Below are 21,939 nucleotides of genomic sequence, written 5' to 3'. Positions count from 1 at the left end.
AGGATGTTCATAACACTTCTTGACAGTGTCATAAAGTGTATTTTCTTAGTCCAAGTAAAGTGACACAGGATGCTCATAACACTTCTTGACAGTGTCATAAAGTGTATTTTCTTAGTCCAAGTAAAGTGACACAGGATGCTCATAACACTTCTTGACAGTGTCATAAAGTGTATTTTCTTAGTCCAAGTAAAGTGACACAGGATGTTCATAACACTTCTTGACAGTGTCATAAAGTGTATTTTCTTAGTCCAAGTAAAGTGACACAGGATGCTCATAACACTTCTTGACAGTGTCATAAAGTGTATTTTCTTAGTCCAAGTAAAGTGACACAGGATGCTCATAACACTTCTTGACAGTGTCATAAAGTGTATTTTCTTAGTCCAAGTAAAGTGACACAGGATGTTCATAACACTTCTTGACAGTGTCATAAAGTGTATTTTCTTAGTCCAAGTAAAGTGACACAGGATGCTCATAACACTTCTTGACAGTGTCATAAAGTGTATTTTCTTAGTCCAAGTAAAGTGACACAGGATGTTCATAACACTTCTTGACAGTGTCATAAAGTGTATTTTCTTAGTCCAAGTAAAGTGACACAGGATGCTCATAACACTTCTTGACAGTGTCATAAAGTGTATTTTCTTAGTCCAAGTAAAGTGACACAGGATGTTCATAACACTTCTTGACAGTGTCATAAAGTGTATTTTCTTAGTCCAAGTAAAGTGACACAGGATGTTCATAACACTTCTTGACAGTGTAAAAGTGTATTTTCTTAGTCCAAGTAAAGTGACACAGGATGCTCATAACACTTCTTGACAGTGTAATAGTGTATTTTCTTAGTCCAAGTAAAGTGACACAGGATGCTCATAACACTTCTTGACAGTGTAATAGTGTATTTTCTTAGTCCAAGTAAAGTGACACAGGATGCTCATAACACTTCTTGACAGTGTCATAAAGTGTATTTTCTTAGTCCAAGTAAAGTGACACAGGATGCTCATAACACTTCTTGACAGTGTCATAAAGTGTATTTTCTTAGTCCAAGTAAAGTGACACAGGATGCTCATAACACTTCTTGACAGTGTCATAAAGTGTATTTTCTTAGTCCAAGTAAAGTGACACAGGATGTTCATAACACTTCTTGACAGTGTCATAAAGTGTATTTTCTTAGTCCAAGTAAAGTGACACAGGATGCTCATAACACTTCTTGACAGTGTCATAATGTGTATTTTCTTAGTCCAAGTAAAGTGACACAGGATGTTCATAACACTTCTTGACAGTGTCATAAAGTGTATTTTCTTAGTCCAAGTAAAGTGACACAGGATGCTCATAACACTTCTTGACAGTGTCATAAAGTGTATTTTCTTAGTCCAAGTAAAGTGACACAGGATGTTCATAACACTTCTTGACAGTGTCATAAAGTGTATTTTCTTAGTCCAAGTAAAGTGACACAGGATGTTCATAACACTTCTTGACAGTGTCATAAAGTGTATTTTCTTAGTCCAAGTAAAGTGACACAGGATGTTCATAACACTTCTTGACAGTGTCATAAAGTGTATTTTCGTAGTCCAAGTAAAGTGACACAGGATGTTCATAACACTTCTTGACAGTGTCATAAAGTGTATTTTCTTAGTCCAAGTAAAGTGACACAGGATGCTCATAACACTTCTTGACAGTGTCATAAAGTGTATTTTCTTAGTCCAAGTAAAGTGACACAGGATGCTCATAACACTTCTTGACAGTGTCATAAAGTGTATTTTCTTAGTCCAAGTAAAGTGACACAGGATGTTCATAACACTTCTTGACAGTGTCATAAAGTGTATTTTCTTAGTCCAAGTAAAGTGACACAGGATGTTCATAACACTTCTTGACAGTGTCATAAAGTTATAATAACAAAAAAATGCTATATGTTGAAAAAAACATGACTAGAGAATTAATTACAACAAAGGATTTAAGAAACAAACTTCAAAATGAAAGGAAACTTCTTGGCAGTGAAAAAAATGTGGGTTTTGACATTTATAGAGGTGTCATAACCAGCCATAAAATAACGTAATATATGTGTTATGACAGTGTTATGATCTTATGACAAGTTATGTCACCTGTTATGACGTTATGCAATGGTTATAACCGTGTCATGACACTGGGTGTCAAGTAAAATTGTTACCCATTTTTCTATGCCACATTTCTCACCTGTACACTATTTTAGAGATGCCTTTGTCATTGCCGTCAATCAAAACATGATCTATGCATCTGAATACAAAAGGGTTCCGAATGGACTGGAAGAGAATGGGCTCATATGCCTGATAGATGGTACCTGCATAGATAACACAGAAATTAGTCACTCATTCACACAATGGTAAATCACAACATTTGTCCAAGTGATATGCATTTCCTTAATTACTTTCAAAATAGCTATGCTATTTTAATCCATGTTCTTGCTTATACTGAAGAGATAAGAGTATAAATACGTATCCCTCTTCTTAGGTTGGCGTTATGATAAATTATGGTTTGTACGGTTGTGGTTATCAGTACAGCTCCATCTAGTTGTCGTGTTGGGGATAGCAGTTGTGGACAATAGCATTTTAGCTCAGCCTAACCCAGTTTTTTTTCACTCCAGATACAAATGTAAACATAGGAACAACTTACAGACACACACAAACAATGACTACATCTCATCTGCCCAGACCCATATGCTCACACCCCCATCCATGCCCAGACCCGCATGCTCACAGCCCCATCCCTAGTGCCTGCATTATTTTTTGCCACTTGGTCTTAAATTGTGCCAATTTGTTTTTCCTCATTCGCCCATGCTATTTCAATAAATCATTTGATTTTTCCATTGTGTTAATGATGGCGGATTGATTTATTTCCAAGTTTTTAGTATGTGTTTTTTCAGGATGAGTGATAAAAGAATCGGCCAGCTCATTGGGACATATGCCTCGTCTTGAAATATGACACAGATTAAAAGGAAGTTTACATTGTAATACTTCTGACAGCCAACTTTCTAGCTCCGCCCACAACTTCTGGACTGTTTAGGATTCCGAGAAAGCATGGTTTATTGAGTCATTATTCATTTTACACTTATTAAGACATAACTCTGCAGTTGTGCTGTAGAATGTGAATTTTGTTTCTTGTATAATAAATTAGTTTATACCAGATTAAGCGTACATTTTAGTTAACTATAATGTCATTATTTATGCTCCAACTTTCCCTCCGTCTTGTGCCAACATCAGTCTTGGTTCAAAAAGATTGTCAGTTGGATATACTCTCTGCAAGGTTTTGTATATCTTATGAATGTCCTTTTCTGGTTCAAAAAAGATTCCCTCAAGGTTGCTCTGATGTCCAAAAGATTTCAAATTGAATTGTGTAATGTAACTTAAGTTGCATGTATTTGAAACCATCTACATTGGTCAGACAAAATTGCTTTTTAATTCCGTCATGTAAATCAATGTATTTCCTGTTACCAAGTCATTTATGGTTTCTATGCATTTAGTCTTCCATGTGGACCAATAAAAAATATATATTTAAAAAATAAATAAAATAAAAAATCTGAATTCTGAAAAGCTATGTAAGGATTGTTCCATAAGGCTGTGTTTTTAGGGAATTATATTGGTTCTTGTAGAAGAAGTTTCATTTTCCTCCACATTGTTATAAACTATGAAGTTATTAACATTCTTAGCTTTATACTACTTTGAAAATAGACAAGTAAAACGATTCTGGGGGTGAGCATTTTAAATATCTACCCATTGTTCCTCTTTAGTGCATTTAACTATGTCACAAGTAAAAGCCTTGAGATCATCATCATCATCCCCCTAATGTATGCCTTAAAGGCATCCCACATTATACTGGGGTTTGGTTTTTCTGTCCTCGGTCTACATTTGTAATTGTAAAATGTTATTTGTTCGTTTATGTATTTAATACATTTGGTATCATGAATGATCTGACTGATGATCTCACTATTTCATACATTTTTGAATCCAGTTGATTGCATTTCTGGAAATAAAAATGTAGTCAATTCTTGAATAGCTTTTCTTACTTTGAGAAAAAATGGAATAGTATTTTGTAATAATATTCTCCAGGTGTCCTCCATTTGTAGAGATGAACATTTTCAGCCTCTGGAGGCTGAATGTGCCTTTTTTATTACTACGTCTGTCAATCTTATCAAATGTATGATTTAGTTCACCTGCTAAAATAATAGTTCCTGTCTGGATTTGATCTAATATAGCTTGAATTCTAAAACCACTAGATGAGCAAAAACCAAGCCACGAGGTCGAAGGAATTCTCCGTAGAGCTCCAAGACAGGATTGTGTCGAGGCACAGATCTGGGGAAGGGTACCAAAAAATGTCTGCTACATTGAAGGTTCCCAAGAACACAGTGGCCTCCATCATTCATAAATGGAAGATGTTTGGAACCACCAATACTCTTCCTAGAGCTGCCAGCCCAGCCAAACTGAGAAATCGGGAGGTGACCAAGAACCTGATGGTCTCGAACTCTAGAGCTCTGTCACTCTGTGGAGATGGGAGAACCTTCCTGAAGGACAACCATGTCTGCAGCACTCAACCAAATCAGGCCTTTATGGTAGAGTGGCCAGACGAAAGCCACTCCTCAGTAAAAGGCACATGACAGCCCGCTTGGAGTTTGCCAAAGGGCCCCTAAAGACTCAGACCATGAGAAATAAGATGCTCTGGTCTGATTAAACCAAGATTGAACTCTTTGGCCTGAATGCCAAGCGTCACATTAAATCAAATTTTATTAGTCACATGCGCCGAATACAACAGGTGTAGTAGACCTTATAGTGAAATGCTTACTTACGAGCCCCTAGCCAAAAGTGCAGTTTAAAAAAATATGGATAAGAATAAGAGATAAAAGTATCAAGTAATTAAAGAGCAGCAGTAAAAAAATAACAATATATACAGGGGGGTGCCGATACAGTGTCAATGTGCGGGGGCACCGGTTAGTTGAGGTAGTATGTACATGTAGGTAGAGTTAATTAAAGTGACAATGCATAGATGACAACAGAGTGTGGCAGTGGTGTGGAGAGGGGGGTGGGCAATGCGAATAGTCTGGGTAGCCATTTGACTAGATGTTCAGGAGTCTTATGGCTTGGGGTAGAAGCTGTTTAGAAGCCTCTTGGACCTAGACTTGGCGCTCCGGTACCGCTTGCCGTGTGGTAGCAGAGAGAACAGTCTATGACTGGGTGGCTGGAGTCTTTGACAATTGTTAGGGCCTTCCTCTGACACTGCCTGGTATAGAGGTCCTGGATGGCAGGAAGCTTGGCCCCAGTGATGTACTGGGCTGTTCGCACTACCCTCTGTAGTGCCTTGCGGTTGGAGGCTGAGCAGTTGCCATATCAGGCAGTGATGCAACCAGTCAAGATACTTTCGATGGTGCCGCTGTAGAACCTTTTGAAGATCTGAGGACCCATTTTAAGTCACATCTGGAGGAAACCTGGCACCATCCCTACAGTGGAGCATGGTGGTGGCAGCATCATCATGCTGTATGGAAGTTTTTCAGCAGCAGGGACTGGGAGACTAGTCAGGATTGAGGAAAATATGAACGGAGCAGAGTACAGAGAGAACCTTGATGAAAACTTGCTCCAGAGCGCTCAGGACCTCAGACTGGGGCGAAGGTTCACCTTCCAAAAGGACAACGATCCTAAGCACATGGCCAAGACAACACAGGAGTGGCTTCAGGACAGGTCTTTGAATGTCCTTGAGTGGCCCAGCCAGAGCCCAGACTTGAACCTGATCGGACCCTCTCTACCTGATAGCCCCTCTCTATTTTCACAAATAACCACCACCAACAACCACTGCCGGGATTCGGAGTTGAGACTTGATTTCTTTCTCCTCCAAGTGACTATCTGATCGCAAGGGTATTTAGCGTTCTTCTGCTTCACGCCGATCTGATGGCATCGCGCCAGATGCTCCGGTGATAAATCCACGCCTAGCTCCTCCAATATCAGCTTGATCACGTAGCTGGAAAGGTCCCCTTTTTCCTCATCTTCCAATAGGGACGATATTCTCATTATTTTGTCTGTTTTCTAGCTAATTCAGATAAACTTTTAAAGTTTGCACCTTTGTTTCCAGAAGGCCAATTTTTGTCTTGTTCATCCACGAGCCAGCCCTCTATATACATATGACACGATAAAGTAGATTTCCCCAAAAGGAAAGTAATGTAACAGATTGTAACAGTTTGTTGTGGTAAGCATAGAGAGCATTTTAGCTATGTTTTCCTGGATATCCTTCAGCTGTTCATTGCTCTCATTTGCATCGCCAAGTTGTTATTTGTCTTTTCCTTTAAGGGATGCCATTGCTTGTTAGGTTCAAGTCTGTCGCTTTACCCAGATTGGTTTGCAGTTGTGCATCACTGACAGCTCACTTTCTCCTGGTTGCTTGGGGATATATTGATCTATCGACTTGTAATGCTTAATTTAAACTGTTGTCTGGCTTCTACATATAATCCCAGTTTCTACATACATTTTCCTAACCTGTTAAGTTAAATTCTCATAACCTGCTACGTAAATGTCACTTCTGTCCGTAGCTGGGTTGGCTTAGCTAAAATGCTACAATTGTCAACAAACCATCAGTCCTCACAAACCATCAGTATCACCCCACTGGAATTCAATACGACCGCAGGCTGTCGACAATGCAGCTTTTAAAGGCAATATTCATTCATGATAACAGTGGATTTCCACTGTTACGGAAGCCATGCATTTTCAATGAAAGACCAGCAAGGTGGTGGGGGACCGTTAGGCGAGGCAAGCATCAGTGAGGGAGCATGAACAGGGCGGGACCTAAATTGGGGAAAGCTGAACTTGATCCAAATGGTATTCCAATACAGTGCCTTGCGAAAGTATTCGGCCCCCTTGAACTTTGCGACCTTTTGCCACATTTCAGGCTTCAAACATAAAGATATAAAACTGTATTTTTTTGTGAAGAATCAACAACAAGTGGGACACAATCATGAAGTGGAACGACATTTATTGGATATTTCAAACTTTTTTAACAATTCAAAAACTGAAAAATTGGGCGTGCAAAATTATTCAGCCCCTTTACTTTCAGTGCAGCAAACTCTCTCCAGAAGTTCAGTGAGGATCTCTGAATGATCCAATGTTGACCTAAATGACTAATGATGATAAATACAATCCACCTGTGTGTAATCAAGTCTCCGTATAAATGCACCTGCACTGTGATAGTCTCAGAGGTCCGTTAAAAGCGCAGAGAGCATCATGAAGAACAAGGAACACACCAGGCAGGTCCGAGATACTGTTGTGAAGAAGTTTAAAGCCGGATTTGGATACAAAAAGATTTCCCAAGCTTTAAACATCCCAAGGAGCACTGTGCAAGCGATAATATTGAAATGGAAGGAGTATCAGACCACTGCAAATCTACCAAGACCTGGCCGTCCCTCTAAACTTTCAGCTCATACAAGGAGAAGACTGATCAGAGATGCAGCCAAGAGGCCCATGATCACTCTGGATGAACTGCAGAGATCTACAGCTGAGGTGGGAGACTCTGTCCATAGGACAACAATCAGTCATATATTGCACAAATCTGGCCTTTATGGAAGAGTGGCAAGAAGAAAGCCATTTCTTAAAGATATCCATAAAAAGTGTTGTTTAAAGTTTGCCACAAGCCACCTGGGAGACACACCAAACATGTGGAAGAAGGTGCTCTGGTCAGATGAAACCAAAAATGTAACTTTTTGGCAATATTGCAAAACGTTATGTTTGGCGTAAAAGCAACACAGCTGAACACACCATCCCCACTGTCAAACATGGTGGTGGCAGCATCATGGTTTGGGCCTGCTTTTCTTCAGCAGGGACAGGGAAGATGGTTAAAATTGATGGGAAGATGGATGGAGCCAAATACAGGACCATTCTGGAAGAAAACCTGATGGAGTCTGCAAAAGACCTGAGACTGGGACGGAGATTTGTCTTCCAACAAGACAATGATCCAAAACATAAAGCAAAATCTACAATGGAATGGTTCAAAAATAAACATATCCAGGTGTTAGAATGGCAAAGTCAAAGTCCAGACCTGAATCTAATCGAGAATCTGTGGAAAGAACTGAAAACTGCTGTTCACAAATGCTCTCCATCCAACCTCACTGAGCTCGAGCTGTTTTGCAAGGAGGAATGGGAAAAAATGTCAGTCTCTCGATGTGCAAAACTGATAGAGACATACCCCAAGCGACTTACAGCTGTAATCGCAGCAAAAGGTGGCGCTACAAAGTATTAACTTAAGGGGGCTGAATAATTTTGCACGCCCAATTTTTCAGTTTTTGATTTGTTAAAAAAGTTTGAAATATCCAATAAATGTCGTTCCACTTCATGATTGTTTCCCACTTGTTGTTGAATCTTCACAAAAAAATAGTTTTATATCTTTATGTTTGAAGCCTGAAATGTGGCAAAAGGTCGCAAAGTTCAAGGGGGCCGAATACTTTCGCAAGGCACTGTACATTTTTGAAAGTTGAAGCTCATTTACTGCATTTCTATGCAATTGAAAAACAAAAATGACACCAGCCATTATCACCTTGGCTTCTGTAGCTTCATTCACCTCAGTTGATCTACGAACTAGAGGTCGACCGATTAATCAGAATGGCAGATTAATTAGGGACGATTTCGGGTTTTCATAACAATCGGTAATCGGCATTTTTGGACACCGATTATTGCAGATTACATTGCAGTCCACGAGGAGGCTGCGTGGCGGGCTGACTACCTGTTACGCGAGTGCTAGCTAGCATTAAACTTATCTTATAAAAAACAAGCAATGTTAACATAATCACTAGTTAACTACACATTGTTGATGATATTACTAGTTTATCTAGCGTGTCCTGCGTTGCATATAATTGATGCGGTTAATTTATCATCAAATAACAGCCTACTTCACCAAACGGGTCATGATCTAACAAGGACATTCGCAAAAAAAGCACTGGCGTTGCACCAATGTGTACATAACCATAACCTTCTTAAAAATCAATACAAAAGTATATTTTTAAACCTGCATATTTAGTTAATATTGCCTGCTAACATGAATTTATTAACTAGGGAAATTGTGTCATTTCTCTTGCGTTCTGTGCAAGCAGAGTCAGGGTATATGCAGCAGTTTGGGCTACCTGGCTCGTTGCGGACTGTGTGAAGACCATTTCTTCCTAACAATTTGCCAGAATTGTACATAATTATGACATAACATTGAAGCTTGTGTTCCGAACTGTTCTGTATTTCACTGAATGAATAAAAGTTTTGTTTTCAAAATGAGTTTCCGTATTTGACCATATTAATGACCTAAGGCTCATATTTCTGTGTATTATATTATAAAGTCTATGATTTGATATTTGATAGAGCAGTCTGACTGAACGATGGTAGGCAGCAGCAGGCTTATAAGCATTCAGTCAAACAGCCCTTTCCTGCATTTGCCAGCAGGTCTTCGCTGTGCTTCAAGCATTGCACTGTTTATGACTTCAAGCCTATCAACTCCCGAGATTAGGCTGGCAATATTATAGTGCCTATAAGAACATCCAATAGTCAAAGGTATATGAAATAGAGAAATAGTCCTATAATAACTACAACCTAAATATTGAAGACTCAGCTTTCATATGTTCTCATGTTCTGAGCAAGGAACTTTTACTTTCTTCTCCAACACTTTGTTTTTGCATTATTGAAACCAAATTGAACATGTTTCATTATATATTTGAGACTAAATTGATTTTATTGATGTATTATATTAAGTTAAAAATATGTGTTCATTCAGTATTGTTGTAAAAAAAAAGAAAAGAAAAGACCGGTTAATCGGTATCGGCTTTTTTTGGTCCTCCAATAATAGGTATCGGTGTTGAAAAATCATAATCGGTCGACCTCTACTATGAACACATAGCCTGCTAGCTATAGAGGAGAGTGGGGTAAGTTGAGCCAAAGGGGTAAGTTAACCCACCCTTGTTTCCAGGAAACCATAAACAAAATATATCATTTGACAAAATATTGGGGAAGAGGTCATTTCATGGAGTCTGTGGAGGAAGAAACCACATGGAAACAATAAAAAAAAAATTAAAAGTGGTAAGGAAGTTCATATCCCAGCGATAAAAAGTACAAAGTGTTTGTTAGGCATTAAGCCTGTGTTAAAAGATGCTTAAAATGAATAAAATACAAAAAAAGCTATTGTGATTGTGTTTGAGTAATAAAAGCTAGACATGATTTTAAAAAGGTAGTGGTAATATTTCATTCAGTACAGAAATTTGTAGGTGGGTTAACTGAGCCTGTCTGGTGGTTCAACTTACCCCATACCCGGGTAAATTGCACCAAGAGACTACTTCTTTTTTGACAATCTGTTTTCAAAACTGTCATGTTAATATGAATTCTGATTATTTCCAAGGATACACAACATCTTGAAATATATGTAGATATATTTGTTGGAAAGAATGCTACACATCTCCCTTGATGGAGTGATGCTGAATATAAAATTTAAAAAAGTATACTCAACTTACCCCACTCTCCCCTACAATTTGCCTCTATGTTGCTCATACAGTATCAGACTGACAGACTGAGTATGCTTCTAGGTTCACACATACTCAGATCATGTATTTGAAACCCATCTCAATAATAGTAACATCATAATGTTACACCCCTGAAAAGGGGGGGGGGATAGGAGAAAAACACATATCGTATGTGGGCTCAATTGGAAATTACCTTTAAAATGGTGCATTGTCGACAAGCGCGATCAGATTGAATCCCAGCCATAGTCATCATCAGTGGTGAGAATTACCTGGGTACATGGCCACTGTAGTTCCTTTATGCACAAAGCCCCTGGTAACAAAGACTCCTGTTCCAGCGAACGGCAAGGAACTAGGCTTTCGCTCAATACAGAACCCAACCGTGAGTAACATCGTCTCGATGGGCCTATGCTCTCCTTTTGGTTCTCCTGTGTCATATTATAATAATTAGTCATGCATTTTAGGAAAACATGTTCCATATGGTTGGCCCCAGCCAGATATTTGAAAGACAGGTATAGAAAGGAAGACATGCACAATTAATAGGGCTGAGAAGGGAACGGTACAGATTGTTATTTTTTGCATGTATAGATAGGATGTATAGGATGTGTGCTCTTGAGTTGGCTCATCATTATTTTGAATAACAAATAGTTGACATTTTTTATATCTGAACATGGTATAGTTACACATATAACATCAATACAGACTGAGTGTACAAAACATTAGGAACACCTGCTCTTTCCATGATAGCTTTCACCTGGTCAGTCTATGATCCCTTATTGATGTCACTTGTTAAATCCACTCCAATCAGTGTAGACAAAGAGAAGGTGATAGATTGAGACATTGTGTATATGTGCCAATCACAGGGTTAATGGGCAAGACAAAAGTTAAGTGCCTTTGAAAGGGGTATGGTAGTAGGTTCCAGGCGACCTAGAGTCCATGCCCCGACGAATTGAGGCTGTTCTGAAGGTGTTCCTAATGTTTGGTATACTCAGTGTATAAGTGTTATCATCATCATCATCATCAGACCTGAGTCAAACACTTAAAATACATTCAAAGTGACAATTTGGCTTTACCCAGGACTTCTTTATGACTCCCTAATGATTCATCTCTAGCTTCTTCAAAGCAAAAAATCAGACCTGAGTCAAACACTTAAAATACATTCAAAGTGACAATTTGGCTTTACCCAGGACTTCTTTATGACTCCCTAATGATTCATCTCTAGCTTCTTCAAAGCAAAAAATCAGACCTGAGTCAAACACTTAAAATACATTCAAAGTGACAATTTGGCTTTACCCAGGACTTCTTTATGACTCCCTAATGATTCATCTCTAGCTTCTTCAAAGCAACAAAGTGTCATATGGAGCTCTTGATATGTAAAATAACTAGTATTTTGATTTCAATAAAGAATTACATTAAACATGTATAAACATGAATATTGAAAATACTGTATACCATTTTTGGTTTGGCAAATGTTTCTACATATTATTGAACATAGTTTACTCCACGGGCATATCAAAGTTCCAGAGTGGGATGTCTGCTACTTTTAGAGTCATTATCCGATTTGTAAACCTTAACAGATTGACTGTGAAAATGGATTCAAAGGGGTCGCCCTCTCCTGGTGATTTGCAGGGAGTGCAATACATAAGTAAAAGGAAGTCTGTGATTGGTTACATTGCCTACTACACCAATTTCTCTGTATAAAATGGGTCATAACTTGCAGAGATGCCACTCTGGAACTAATATGCCCGTTGAGTATATTGTGATAAAATAAAAATTGCCAAATCTAAATTTGTATATTTCCAATATTCATGTTTATATTTTGCTATATTTCAGAGAAAGAAAAAAATGGGTGGGTGGGGGGGGGGGGGGGTCAAAATACTACAGAACAAGCGGTAAAGCTTCAAATGACACCAATGTTTGCTTTGTAGCACCTACCAATGAAACATTATGTTGTCTTAAAGGAGGAGAAGGCCAAAATTTCATAAATATGCAAACTTTGATAAATTATTTCTCAATAATTAAAGAAGTATTCAGACCCCTTGATTATTTCCACATTTTGTTACGATTACAGCCTTATTCTAAAATGTATTAAATTGTGTTTTCCCCCTCAATCTACACACAATACCCCATAGTGACAAAGCAAAAAACAGGTTTAGACATTTTTGCTAATTTATTAGAAATAGAAAACTGAAATATAAAATTTACATAAGTATTCAGACCCTTTTTCTCAGTACATGGTTGAAGCACCTTTGACATCGATTACAGCCTCATGTATTCTTGGGTATGACGCTACAAGCTTGGCACACCTGTATTTGGAGAGTTTCTCCCATTCTTCTCTGCAGATCCTCTCAAGCTCTGCCAGGTTGGATGGGGAGCGTCGCTGCACAGATATTTTCAGGTTTCCCCAGAGATGTTCGATCAGGTTCTATTCTGGCTGGGCCACTCAAGGACATTCAGAGACTTGACCCGAAGCCACTGCTGTGTTGTCTTGGCTGTGTGCTTAGGGTTGTTGTCCTGTTGGAAGGTGAACATTCGCCCCAGTCTAAGGTCCTGAGCGCTCTGGAGCAGGTTTTCATCAAGGATCTCTCTGTACTTCACTCCGTTCATCTTTCCCTCGATCCTGATTAGTCTCCGCCACTGAAAAACATCCCTACAGCATGACACTGTCACCACCATGCTTCACCGTAGGGATGGTGCCAGGTTTCCTCCAGACGTGACACTTGGCATTCAGGTCAAAGAGTTCCATCTTGGTTTCATCAGACCAGAGCATTTTGTCAAACTCCAAGCTGGCTGTCATGTGCCTTTTACTGAGGAGTGGCTTCCGTCTGGCCACTTTACCATAAGGGCCTGATTGGTGGAGTGCTGCAGAGATGGTTGTCCTCTACCTAGAGCTGGCCACCCAGCCAAACTGAGCAATTGGGGGAGAAGGGCCTTGGTCAGGGTGGTCACTCTGACAGAGCTCCAGAATTCCTCTGTGGAGATGGGAGAACCTTCCAGAATGACAACCAACTCTGCAGAACTCCAACAAGCCCACTTAAGAGTTTGCCAAAAACTCTTTGGCCTCAATGCCAAGTCTCTCATCTGGAGGAAACCTGGCACCATCTCTATGGTGAAGCATGGTGGTGGCAGCATCATGCTGTGGGGCTGTTTTTCAGCGACAGGGACTGGGGACTGAGAATAATCAGGATCAAGGGAAAGATGAACGGAGCAAATTACAGAGAGAAACTTGATGAAAACCTGCTCCAGAGTGCTCAGGACCTCACACTGGGGCAAAGGTTCACCTTCCAATAGGACAATGATCCTACGCACACAGCCAACTTGAACCCAATCTAACTTCTCTGGATAGACCTGAAAATAGCTGTATAGCGACACTCCCCATCCAGTCTGACAGAGCTTGAGAGGATCTGCAGAGAATGGGAGAAACTCCCAAAATACAGGTGTGCCAAGCTTGTAGCATCATACCCAATAAGACTCAAGGCTGTAATCGCTGCAAAAGATGCTTCAACAAAGTACTGAGTAAAGGGACTGAATACTTACGTAAATGTGATTGCGTATTTATTTTTTTTATAAGTGTACAAAAAAATTCTAAAAAACAGTTTTTGCTTTGTCATTATGGGGTATTGTGTGTAGGTTGATGAGGGGGAAAATGATTGAATCCATTTTAGAATAAGGCTGTAATGTAACAAAATATGGAAAAAGGGGTCTGAATATTTTCAGAATGCACTGTATGTCAACAATCCTTCCTCCAAAGGATCATTCTACGGATTACATTTCATGAAAATCCACCAAATCATGGTATATATGTCTAGGTTTAGTGAGGAATCACTCCAAATAGTTGAGCTGTGCTTGATTTAGTTTCCTCTGTTTACTGGAACAGTTTAGATCAAGCACACGTCAGTATTTAAAAGTATATGATATTGTATACATTTGAACTAGGTCTGATTCTTATTTCTGGTAAATAGAACACTAACACGATTAATTCAACTAATCGACAACTCATCAAGCCCCTAAGTCATTGAATAAGCTGCGTTAGTGCTGGGCTGAAACAAAAGCCTGCACACCCTGTGCCTAGGAGCCGGTTTTAACGAATGCTGTGCTTCTATGTCTTTCCCACCCATGATTCCATTCCCTAACAAAAGGCAGAAACAAAAACACAACCTATGTCTGGTCCCTCAGTGGTCTCTGGGCTGAGGTAGCGGGTTTGAGTTGAGGCGGGAAGCAGACGTAACACCTCTCCCTGGTGTGCAACGTCATTTCTGAGCAGTTCCCTAAAAAGGCGTAGTAGTGTTTCTGACACCACCTCATCCGAGACCAGCCTGTCTTTTGAGCGCTCTGTGACCTGGCGAATAGTTCTGTGGGAAAAAAAGGACAGAATAGGCAATTGCAAATCAGCTCTTCACTTACTTTGAGGCTAAAGAAAATATGCTGCCACGAAATGTCTGGATGCTACAGAGGTGCTTGACATTTTGAAGCAGTCAACTAGGTGGGACTTCCTATGGATTGAGGAAGATATGACACAGATACACAGAAGAGTCCTCTATTATATCTCTATGGTCTTGTAGCTTAAAAATACAATATGTAACTTTTTGGGCGACCTGACCAAATTCACAAAGAACTATAGATCAGTTATTGTAATTGAACGCAAGTCTAAGAAGCGCTAGATCTGTTCTATGTCTGCCATTTCTATGCTTCCCGTTTATAAGTTTTGTTTTTGAGTTTTTTGTTTTTGTACGCGAGCTTCAAAACAGCTGAACATACAATATTTTTGGTTATTGAAAATATATTTCACAGCGGTTTAGATGGTATAATGGGTGGGTCATACGTTTACAAACACTCAATTAGTATTTGGTAGCATTGCCTTTAAATTGTTTAACTTGGGTCAAACGTTTCGGGTAGCCTTCCACACCCACAATAAGTTGGGTGAATTTTGGCCCATTCCTCTTGACAGAGCTGGTGTAACTGAGTGACGTTTATAGGCCTCCTTGCTCGCACATGCTTTTTCAGTTCTGCCCACATATTTTCTATGGGATTGAGGTCAGGGCATTTGTTGTCCTTAAGCAATTTTGCCACAACTTTAGAAGTATGCTTGGAGTCATTGTCCATTTGGAAGACCCATTTGTGACAAAGCTTTAAACTTCCTGACTGATGTCTTGAGATGTTGCTTCAATATATACACAATTTTCCTATCTCTTCATCTCATCTATTTTGTGAAGTGCACCAGTCCCTCCTGTAGCCAAGCATCCCCACATGATGCTGCCACCCCCGTGCTTCACGGTTGGGATGGTGTTCTTCGGCTTGCAAGCCTCCCCATTTTTCCTCCAAACATAATGGTTATGGCCAAACAGTTCTATTTTTGTTGCATCAGACCAGAGGACATTTCTTCAAAGATCTTTGTCCCCATGTGCAGTTGCAAACCGTAGTCTGGCTTTTTTTTATGGCGGTTTTGGAGCAGTGACTTCTCTCTTGCTAAGTGGACTTTCAGATTATGTCAATATAGGGCTTGTTATACTGTGGATATAGATACTTCTGTACCCGTTTCCTCCAGCATCTTCACAAGGTTCTTTGCTGTTGTTCTGGGATTGATTTGCACTTTTCGTACCACAATACGTTTATCTCTAGGAGACAGAATGCGTCTCCTTCCTGAGCGGTATGACGGTTGCGTGGTGCCATAGTTTATACTTGCGTACTATTGTTTGTACAGATGAACATGATGCCTTCAGGCGTTTGGAAATTGCTCCCAAGGATGAACCAGACTTGTGGAGGTCTACAATTTTTTTTCTGAGGTCTTGTCTGATTTCTTTTGATTTTCCCATGATGTCAAGCAAAGAGGCATGGAGTTCAGGCCTTGAAATACATCCACAAGTACACCTCCAATTGACTCAAATTATGTCAATTAGCCTATCAGAAGCTTCTAAAGCCATGATGGAATTTTCTGGAATTTTCCAAGCTGTTTAAAGGAACAGTCAACTTAGTGCGTGTAAACTTCTGATCCACTGGAATTGTGATACAGTGAATTAATCTGTCTGTAAACAATTGTTGGAAAAAATGACTTGTCAGGCATGAAGATGCCCTAACTGACTTGCCAAAACTATAGTTTGTTAAGTGTATGTAAACTTCCGACTTCAACTGTACTTGCTTATTTTGTCACAAACTAAAATTAGGCAAAATATTCCAATTTTAGCAACCAGGAAATGGCATAGTGATTTCTGCATATAGAACCTTTAATTGGCCAAGGAGCAGGACCTTTTGAATAGCTACCTCTGTAGAACTATGGTTCTCATTCAAATCCATGTTAAGTTATACACATTCAAAATTGGTTAGAGTTCAAAAACGATACATAATAATCAAAAAGCTATTAAGTACGGTTAGTCTTAACATTTCAATGTTGGTTTGGAGTTGATAGCTTAAACGGTGAAAGAGATATAGATGTATACGTTTTGTTTTTCTGGCCCTTTTCATTTCAATTGAAATGCATTGGGAGCTCATTTAAATATTTTTGCAGTTCAAAAAGTATATATGCTATCATTAAGATTTTCTCAATCAATCAATCTAAATTGGGTCAGTCTGCCCATTTAGAAGTTTCCTGTTAATAGCTTAAATCGTTTAAGCACCAGAGCGAGGGGAATAAATGGAATATTACGAGTATTTCAGAAATCTAGAGTGGTCTTGCCTTTAGCAAGTACTTTAATTACATGAATTACATTGCTGTAGTTAATATAATGGTAACAATTTAGTTAACATAGGCCAACACAATTGCATTGAATTGTGCACCTTTCTCGATCAATTTCTTCATACATAAAACCCTTGACATTGTACACGTAATTCAGAAGCTTCAGAATTACCTCTCATTTTTACGAAGATTCAATGCAATCCACGGAACGAATCTGTGTCTGTAGGACTTCCAATTGTCTAGAATTCTTTTCATTACAATTCTGAACATAATCTGGACATGGAGGCTGACATGTTGGGTTCTCCCCGTAAATCAAGTAGCTGGTGGAAAAAACCGCTACCGCCATCTGCTGAAAGAAGGGAGAAACAGGCCTACTTAAGCAGTAAAATAAGAATAACACAATCGTGCCAATAGTTTATAGACCTACACGAAGAAGTTGAATTTACTCTAGCCTAGTTTAAAAATATATATTAATTTGTAGCCCAAAAACATTGAAAACACATAGCGTTTTGAAATGGAAGGTATTGTCATTATAGCCCATTAGACAATGAATACCAGTAGCCATGAATGTATGCAACAATAGCATATACACTGATACATTTACACTGTATACGTACATTTATGAAGACCCTCACTACCAAATTGTTATGCAATCTTTTCTAACTGTCCAATATTAACCTTGGACTTGTTCAAATCGTGCGCAAGGTGGAAACATCTGCCCGTCAGCCCGTGAACAAGTTATGCTGCGTTAAAACGAGTGACGCAAAAACAGTCATACCAGTAGGCATGGCAGGGTAAGAAAGAGGGTGACGGCGGAGTTTGTAGCTTTATGAAGGAGGCCAACATGGCGGGTTGAACAGACGCCTTTTTTTGCCGAGCTCCGCACTAAACTTCGGAAAGATTGTGGGAAAAAACTAGTTTACAGTCATTACTATTTTTAGTTATTCAAGATATAACAACTTTCCTGTTTGCATGTGGTGAAAGGATGTGAAAATGAGAGTGGCAAAAGTTTTTTAAAAGCGTGGAAAATAATAACAATGTCTACTATAGATGTCTCACTGATCTGGAACAATACACAAGATGGAACCTGAGACTCTACGGCGTGCCAGAGGTGGAGGGTGTGCGAGGAGAAGCTATCCCCATCTGCCAAGAAGTTATACTTGCATGCAGAGAAGAAAAAAAGTTGGTGATACCATCGACGTTGTGCATCGCCTCGGCAAGAAGCGACAGCAAAACGATTCAAGACCAAGGGGTCATCCTCTTCACTGTCAGATTCTACAGGGACGCAGTCTGAAAAGCTGCTAGGCAGAACGCCTTCCTTCCGAGCCATGGTTATGCGTTTCGCCGAGCATCTCAGCCCGGGGGACATAGAAAGAAGGAACCAGTTGTGGCCAATGATCAAGATAGCACAAAATGAGTGAAAGGCTGCTTACTCCGTAGGAGGACGAAGCTTCATCACCGGTTCAGAAATCTATATTTCTCCCTAAAATCTCACCAGAAGGAACAGATTGATGGTTTCGGCCATGGTATTCTCATTTTCCTGGTATTGTTTAACTTTACCTAACAAGCATCAGGTGCCTATTTTTCGGAATACTCAGGTACTTCAATTTATGGGGCGGCAGGGTAGGTTAGAGCGTTGGACTAGTGACCGGAAGGTTGCAAGTTCAAACCCCCGAGCTGACAAGGTACACATCTTTCGTTAAGCCCCTGAACAGGCAGTTAACCCACTGCCGTCATTGAAAATAAGAATTTGTTCTTAACTGACTTGCCTAGTTAAAAAATAAAAAATAAATGTTTGTTCTTGAAGACCTATTTTGTTTACAAACTTACGAAGAAGACAAAGTAAAAAATATATATATATATTTGATGTATACAGTAACTAAGATACTGTTTTAAAGGGCATACAGATCTGCTCTAACTTTACAATGTAATTGTTCCATTTAGTTATTAATACTTATTTCCAAGTGAAAAGGTCTTCGGAACATTTCTTATAAAAAAATTTTATGATCAGTTTTCATATGCACTTAAAATAGTAGGTAACCCTTATTTAAATGATTATTTTTGTATTTTATTTCTCAGAATAGTTCCTGATTCCACTAAAGAGGGTTTTTAGTCTCTCTTACTACAAAGAACCCTTGGTTTGGTCTTGAACATAATTTTCAGTTGAGTTGAATTTCAAAAGCCGGACAACATCTAGCTCAGAGTTTATGGAATAAGCTATTTTCACTTTAAGTCGACTTAAATGGTGCAGACCTCGGTTCCTTATCGCTTACGTTCACTGCTCTTACGTTTTTGACTCATCCTACTACAGTTTATACCTTTATATAATCTTTGTTATTTTGTCTTTGTCTATAGATTATATTAATACTAGCGGGTTACGAAATAATGTGAAGCGCAAGACCTTATTTTTATTTGCTAAATAATTTCAAACAAGATTTTTACTTTTTTCAAGAGTCTGACTCAATTTCTGCTGATGCCAACTTCTGGAGGTCACAGTGAGGCAACGATATTTGGCTTTCCCATGGATCTGAACGCTCTTCACTACAATGAAAAATACCTTTGGTAATATTCTACACTTGGAATGTGACCCCTTTGGTCACTTTATTTGTATTGTGATCAGTTACAATGACATTACGCTCATTACTGTATACTTCTATGTGTACAACACCAAACATGAGAATGATGAGTTGCTTGAATCTATAGAGAAACATACTTCATTGGTTATCTAAATTTCCAAATTCGTTATTATTGATAGGAGGGGACTTTAACATTACTATAGATAATTCAACTGATAGATGGCCCCCAGGTATCCCAACCAATCAGAATTTGGGTTTAATACTTTTTATGGAAAAGTTTGATCTTACTGATATATGGAGGGAGAGGTTTCTGGCTGACAGATCATTCACTTGGAGTAACAAAACAGGTTCCAGACAATCCAGAATAGATGTTTGGCTCATATCCAAATGTATTGATAGTGAGTGTGTTACTACTGATATTTGTACTACTCCCCTCACAGACCATAGGGCCATTTACATTAATATCAACATATTTACCCCTGATACTAACCTTGGTAGAGCATCCTACTGGAAGCTAAATAGCTCATTATTAAATAATGATATAGTTAAGTTTGAGGTTAAAGATCTGCTTTCATACTTTTGGGAAAGGGCTTGTGAAGAAAAATCTTATTGCAAGAACTGGGAGCTCTTTAAATTTGAGGCGTCCAAATACCTTAGAAAATATGGTAGTAATCTTGCTAAGACCAGGAGAGCTGAGGAGGAAAAAACTTCCCTTTCTCAGAGGTCCCCAGCCGGCCTCTCGGGGAGGAGAAAATGGAACTGATTGAGTTACAAAATAAACTGGATAATATGTATAGATTCAAAGCAGAAGGAGCCTTTATTAGATCTAGGAAAAAATGGATTGAGGAGGGAGAACAGAATTCATCCTTTTTCTTTAGCCTTGAGAAATTTCACTCTACAAATAACACTATCCATAAGTTAAACATTGATGGTGTTATTACAGATAAGCAGAAATGAATCGCTAAATACTGGAGCATTTTTACAGAAAATTGTTTAGCTCTACCTACTATCAGGAATCCACAGATATGTTTTTTGACTCACTGAATAATGCTCATTCTATCAGTGATATAGAATCTAAACAGTTTGATGAACCCATCAAATTTGAAGAGATTATAGTCTATCAAACATTTAAAGAACAATAAATCACCAGGTGTTGATGGAATTACATCAGAATTTTACAAATTATTTTCTAAACAAGTAGCTCCCTTCCTATTTGATGTCTTTTTAGAGAGTATTAAAAACAATGTTCTCCCTCCTACAATGAGTCAGGGGTTAATAACACTGATACCTAAGCCTAAAAAAGAAGTGCTGCTCGTCGATAACTGCCGTCCAATTTGTCTTCTTAATAATGATTATAAGATATTAGCCTTACTACTTGCAAAAATAATGAAAGAAGTCCTGGATGCAATCATTGATGTAACACAGTCTGGCTTCATGAGGAACAGACATATTTCTAACAATATCAGACTAGTATTAGACATACTTGACTGCTCAGACCTAATAACCGAGGATAGCTTCCTATTATATTTAGAGTTTTATAAAGCATTTGACACAGTAGAGGATCAGTTCCTCTTCCACTCCCTTGGGAGACTTGGCATTGGGGATTTGTTCTGTAAGGCTATTAAGACTCTATACAAATGGTAACAGCTCTATCAAATTGAAATATGCTAAATCAATGGCTACAGAGCGACTTATCTTTAAAAGGAAGAGTCCTAATAACCAAGACTTGTTAATTGTTTACTCCATGTGTAACTCTTTGTTGTATGCTCACACTGCTATGCTTTATCTTGGCCAGGTCGCAGTTGCAAATGAGAACTTGTTCTCAACTAGCCTACCTGGTTAAATAAAGGTGTTCTCAACTAGCCTACCTGGTTAAATAAAGGTGTTCTCAACTAGCCTACCTGGTTAAATAAAGGTGTTCTCAACTAGCCTACCTGGTTAAATAAAGGTGTTCTCAACTAGCCTACCTGGTTAAATAAAGGTGTTCTCAACTAGCCTACCTGGTTAAATAAAGGTGTTCTCAACTAGCCTACCTGGTTAAATAAAGGTGTTCTCAACTAGCCTACCTGGTTAAATAAAGGTGTTCTCAACTAGCCTACCTGGTTAAATAAAGGTGTTCTCAACTAGCCTACCTGGTTAAATAAAGGTGTTCTCAACTAGCCTACCTGGTTAAATAAAGGTGTTCTCAACTAGCCTACCTGGTTAAATAA

At 38.9% G+C, this 21,939-nt stretch overlaps 1 protein-coding gene across 6 annotated transcripts in view; it reads right to left on the bottom strand.

Moving 5' to 3' along the window:
* setd9 (SET domain containing 9) overlaps positions 1 to 21,582 on the bottom strand; it is a 50,707-nt gene extending 29,125 nt beyond the window's left edge. Inside the window, exons 1-5 of one of the 6 annotated variants that reach the window (XM_031802438.1) lie at positions 17,932 to 21,582; positions 17,326 to 17,502; positions 14,642 to 14,835; positions 10,756 to 10,911; positions 2,185 to 2,308 (exon numbers count right to left, since the gene is read on the bottom strand). In XM_031802438.1, coding sequence (XP_031658298.1) covers positions 2,185 to 2,308; positions 10,756 to 10,911; positions 14,642 to 14,835; positions 17,326 to 17,423 — 572 coding nt within the window. In that variant the 5' untranslated portion in view covers positions 17,424 to 17,502; positions 17,932 to 21,582. Of the gene's footprint in view, positions 1 to 2,184; positions 2,309 to 10,755; positions 10,912 to 14,641; positions 14,836 to 17,325; positions 17,503 to 17,770; positions 17,911 to 17,931 lie in introns of those variants that run through there. The other 5 variants (XM_031802442.1, XM_031802439.1, XM_031802441.1 and 2 more) reach the window with 5 other exon arrangements.
* Positions 21,583 to 21,939: the final 357 nt, after the last annotated feature.

The sequence above is a fragment of the Oncorhynchus kisutch genome, linkage group LG23 (assembly GCF_002021735.2).
Source record: "Oncorhynchus kisutch isolate 150728-3 linkage group LG23, Okis_V2, whole genome shotgun sequence".
In the NCBI taxonomy this organism is placed as follows: domain Eukaryota; kingdom Metazoa; phylum Chordata; class Actinopteri; order Salmoniformes; family Salmonidae; genus Oncorhynchus; species Oncorhynchus kisutch.
This window is presented reverse-complemented; position numbering and strand designations above follow the sequence as displayed.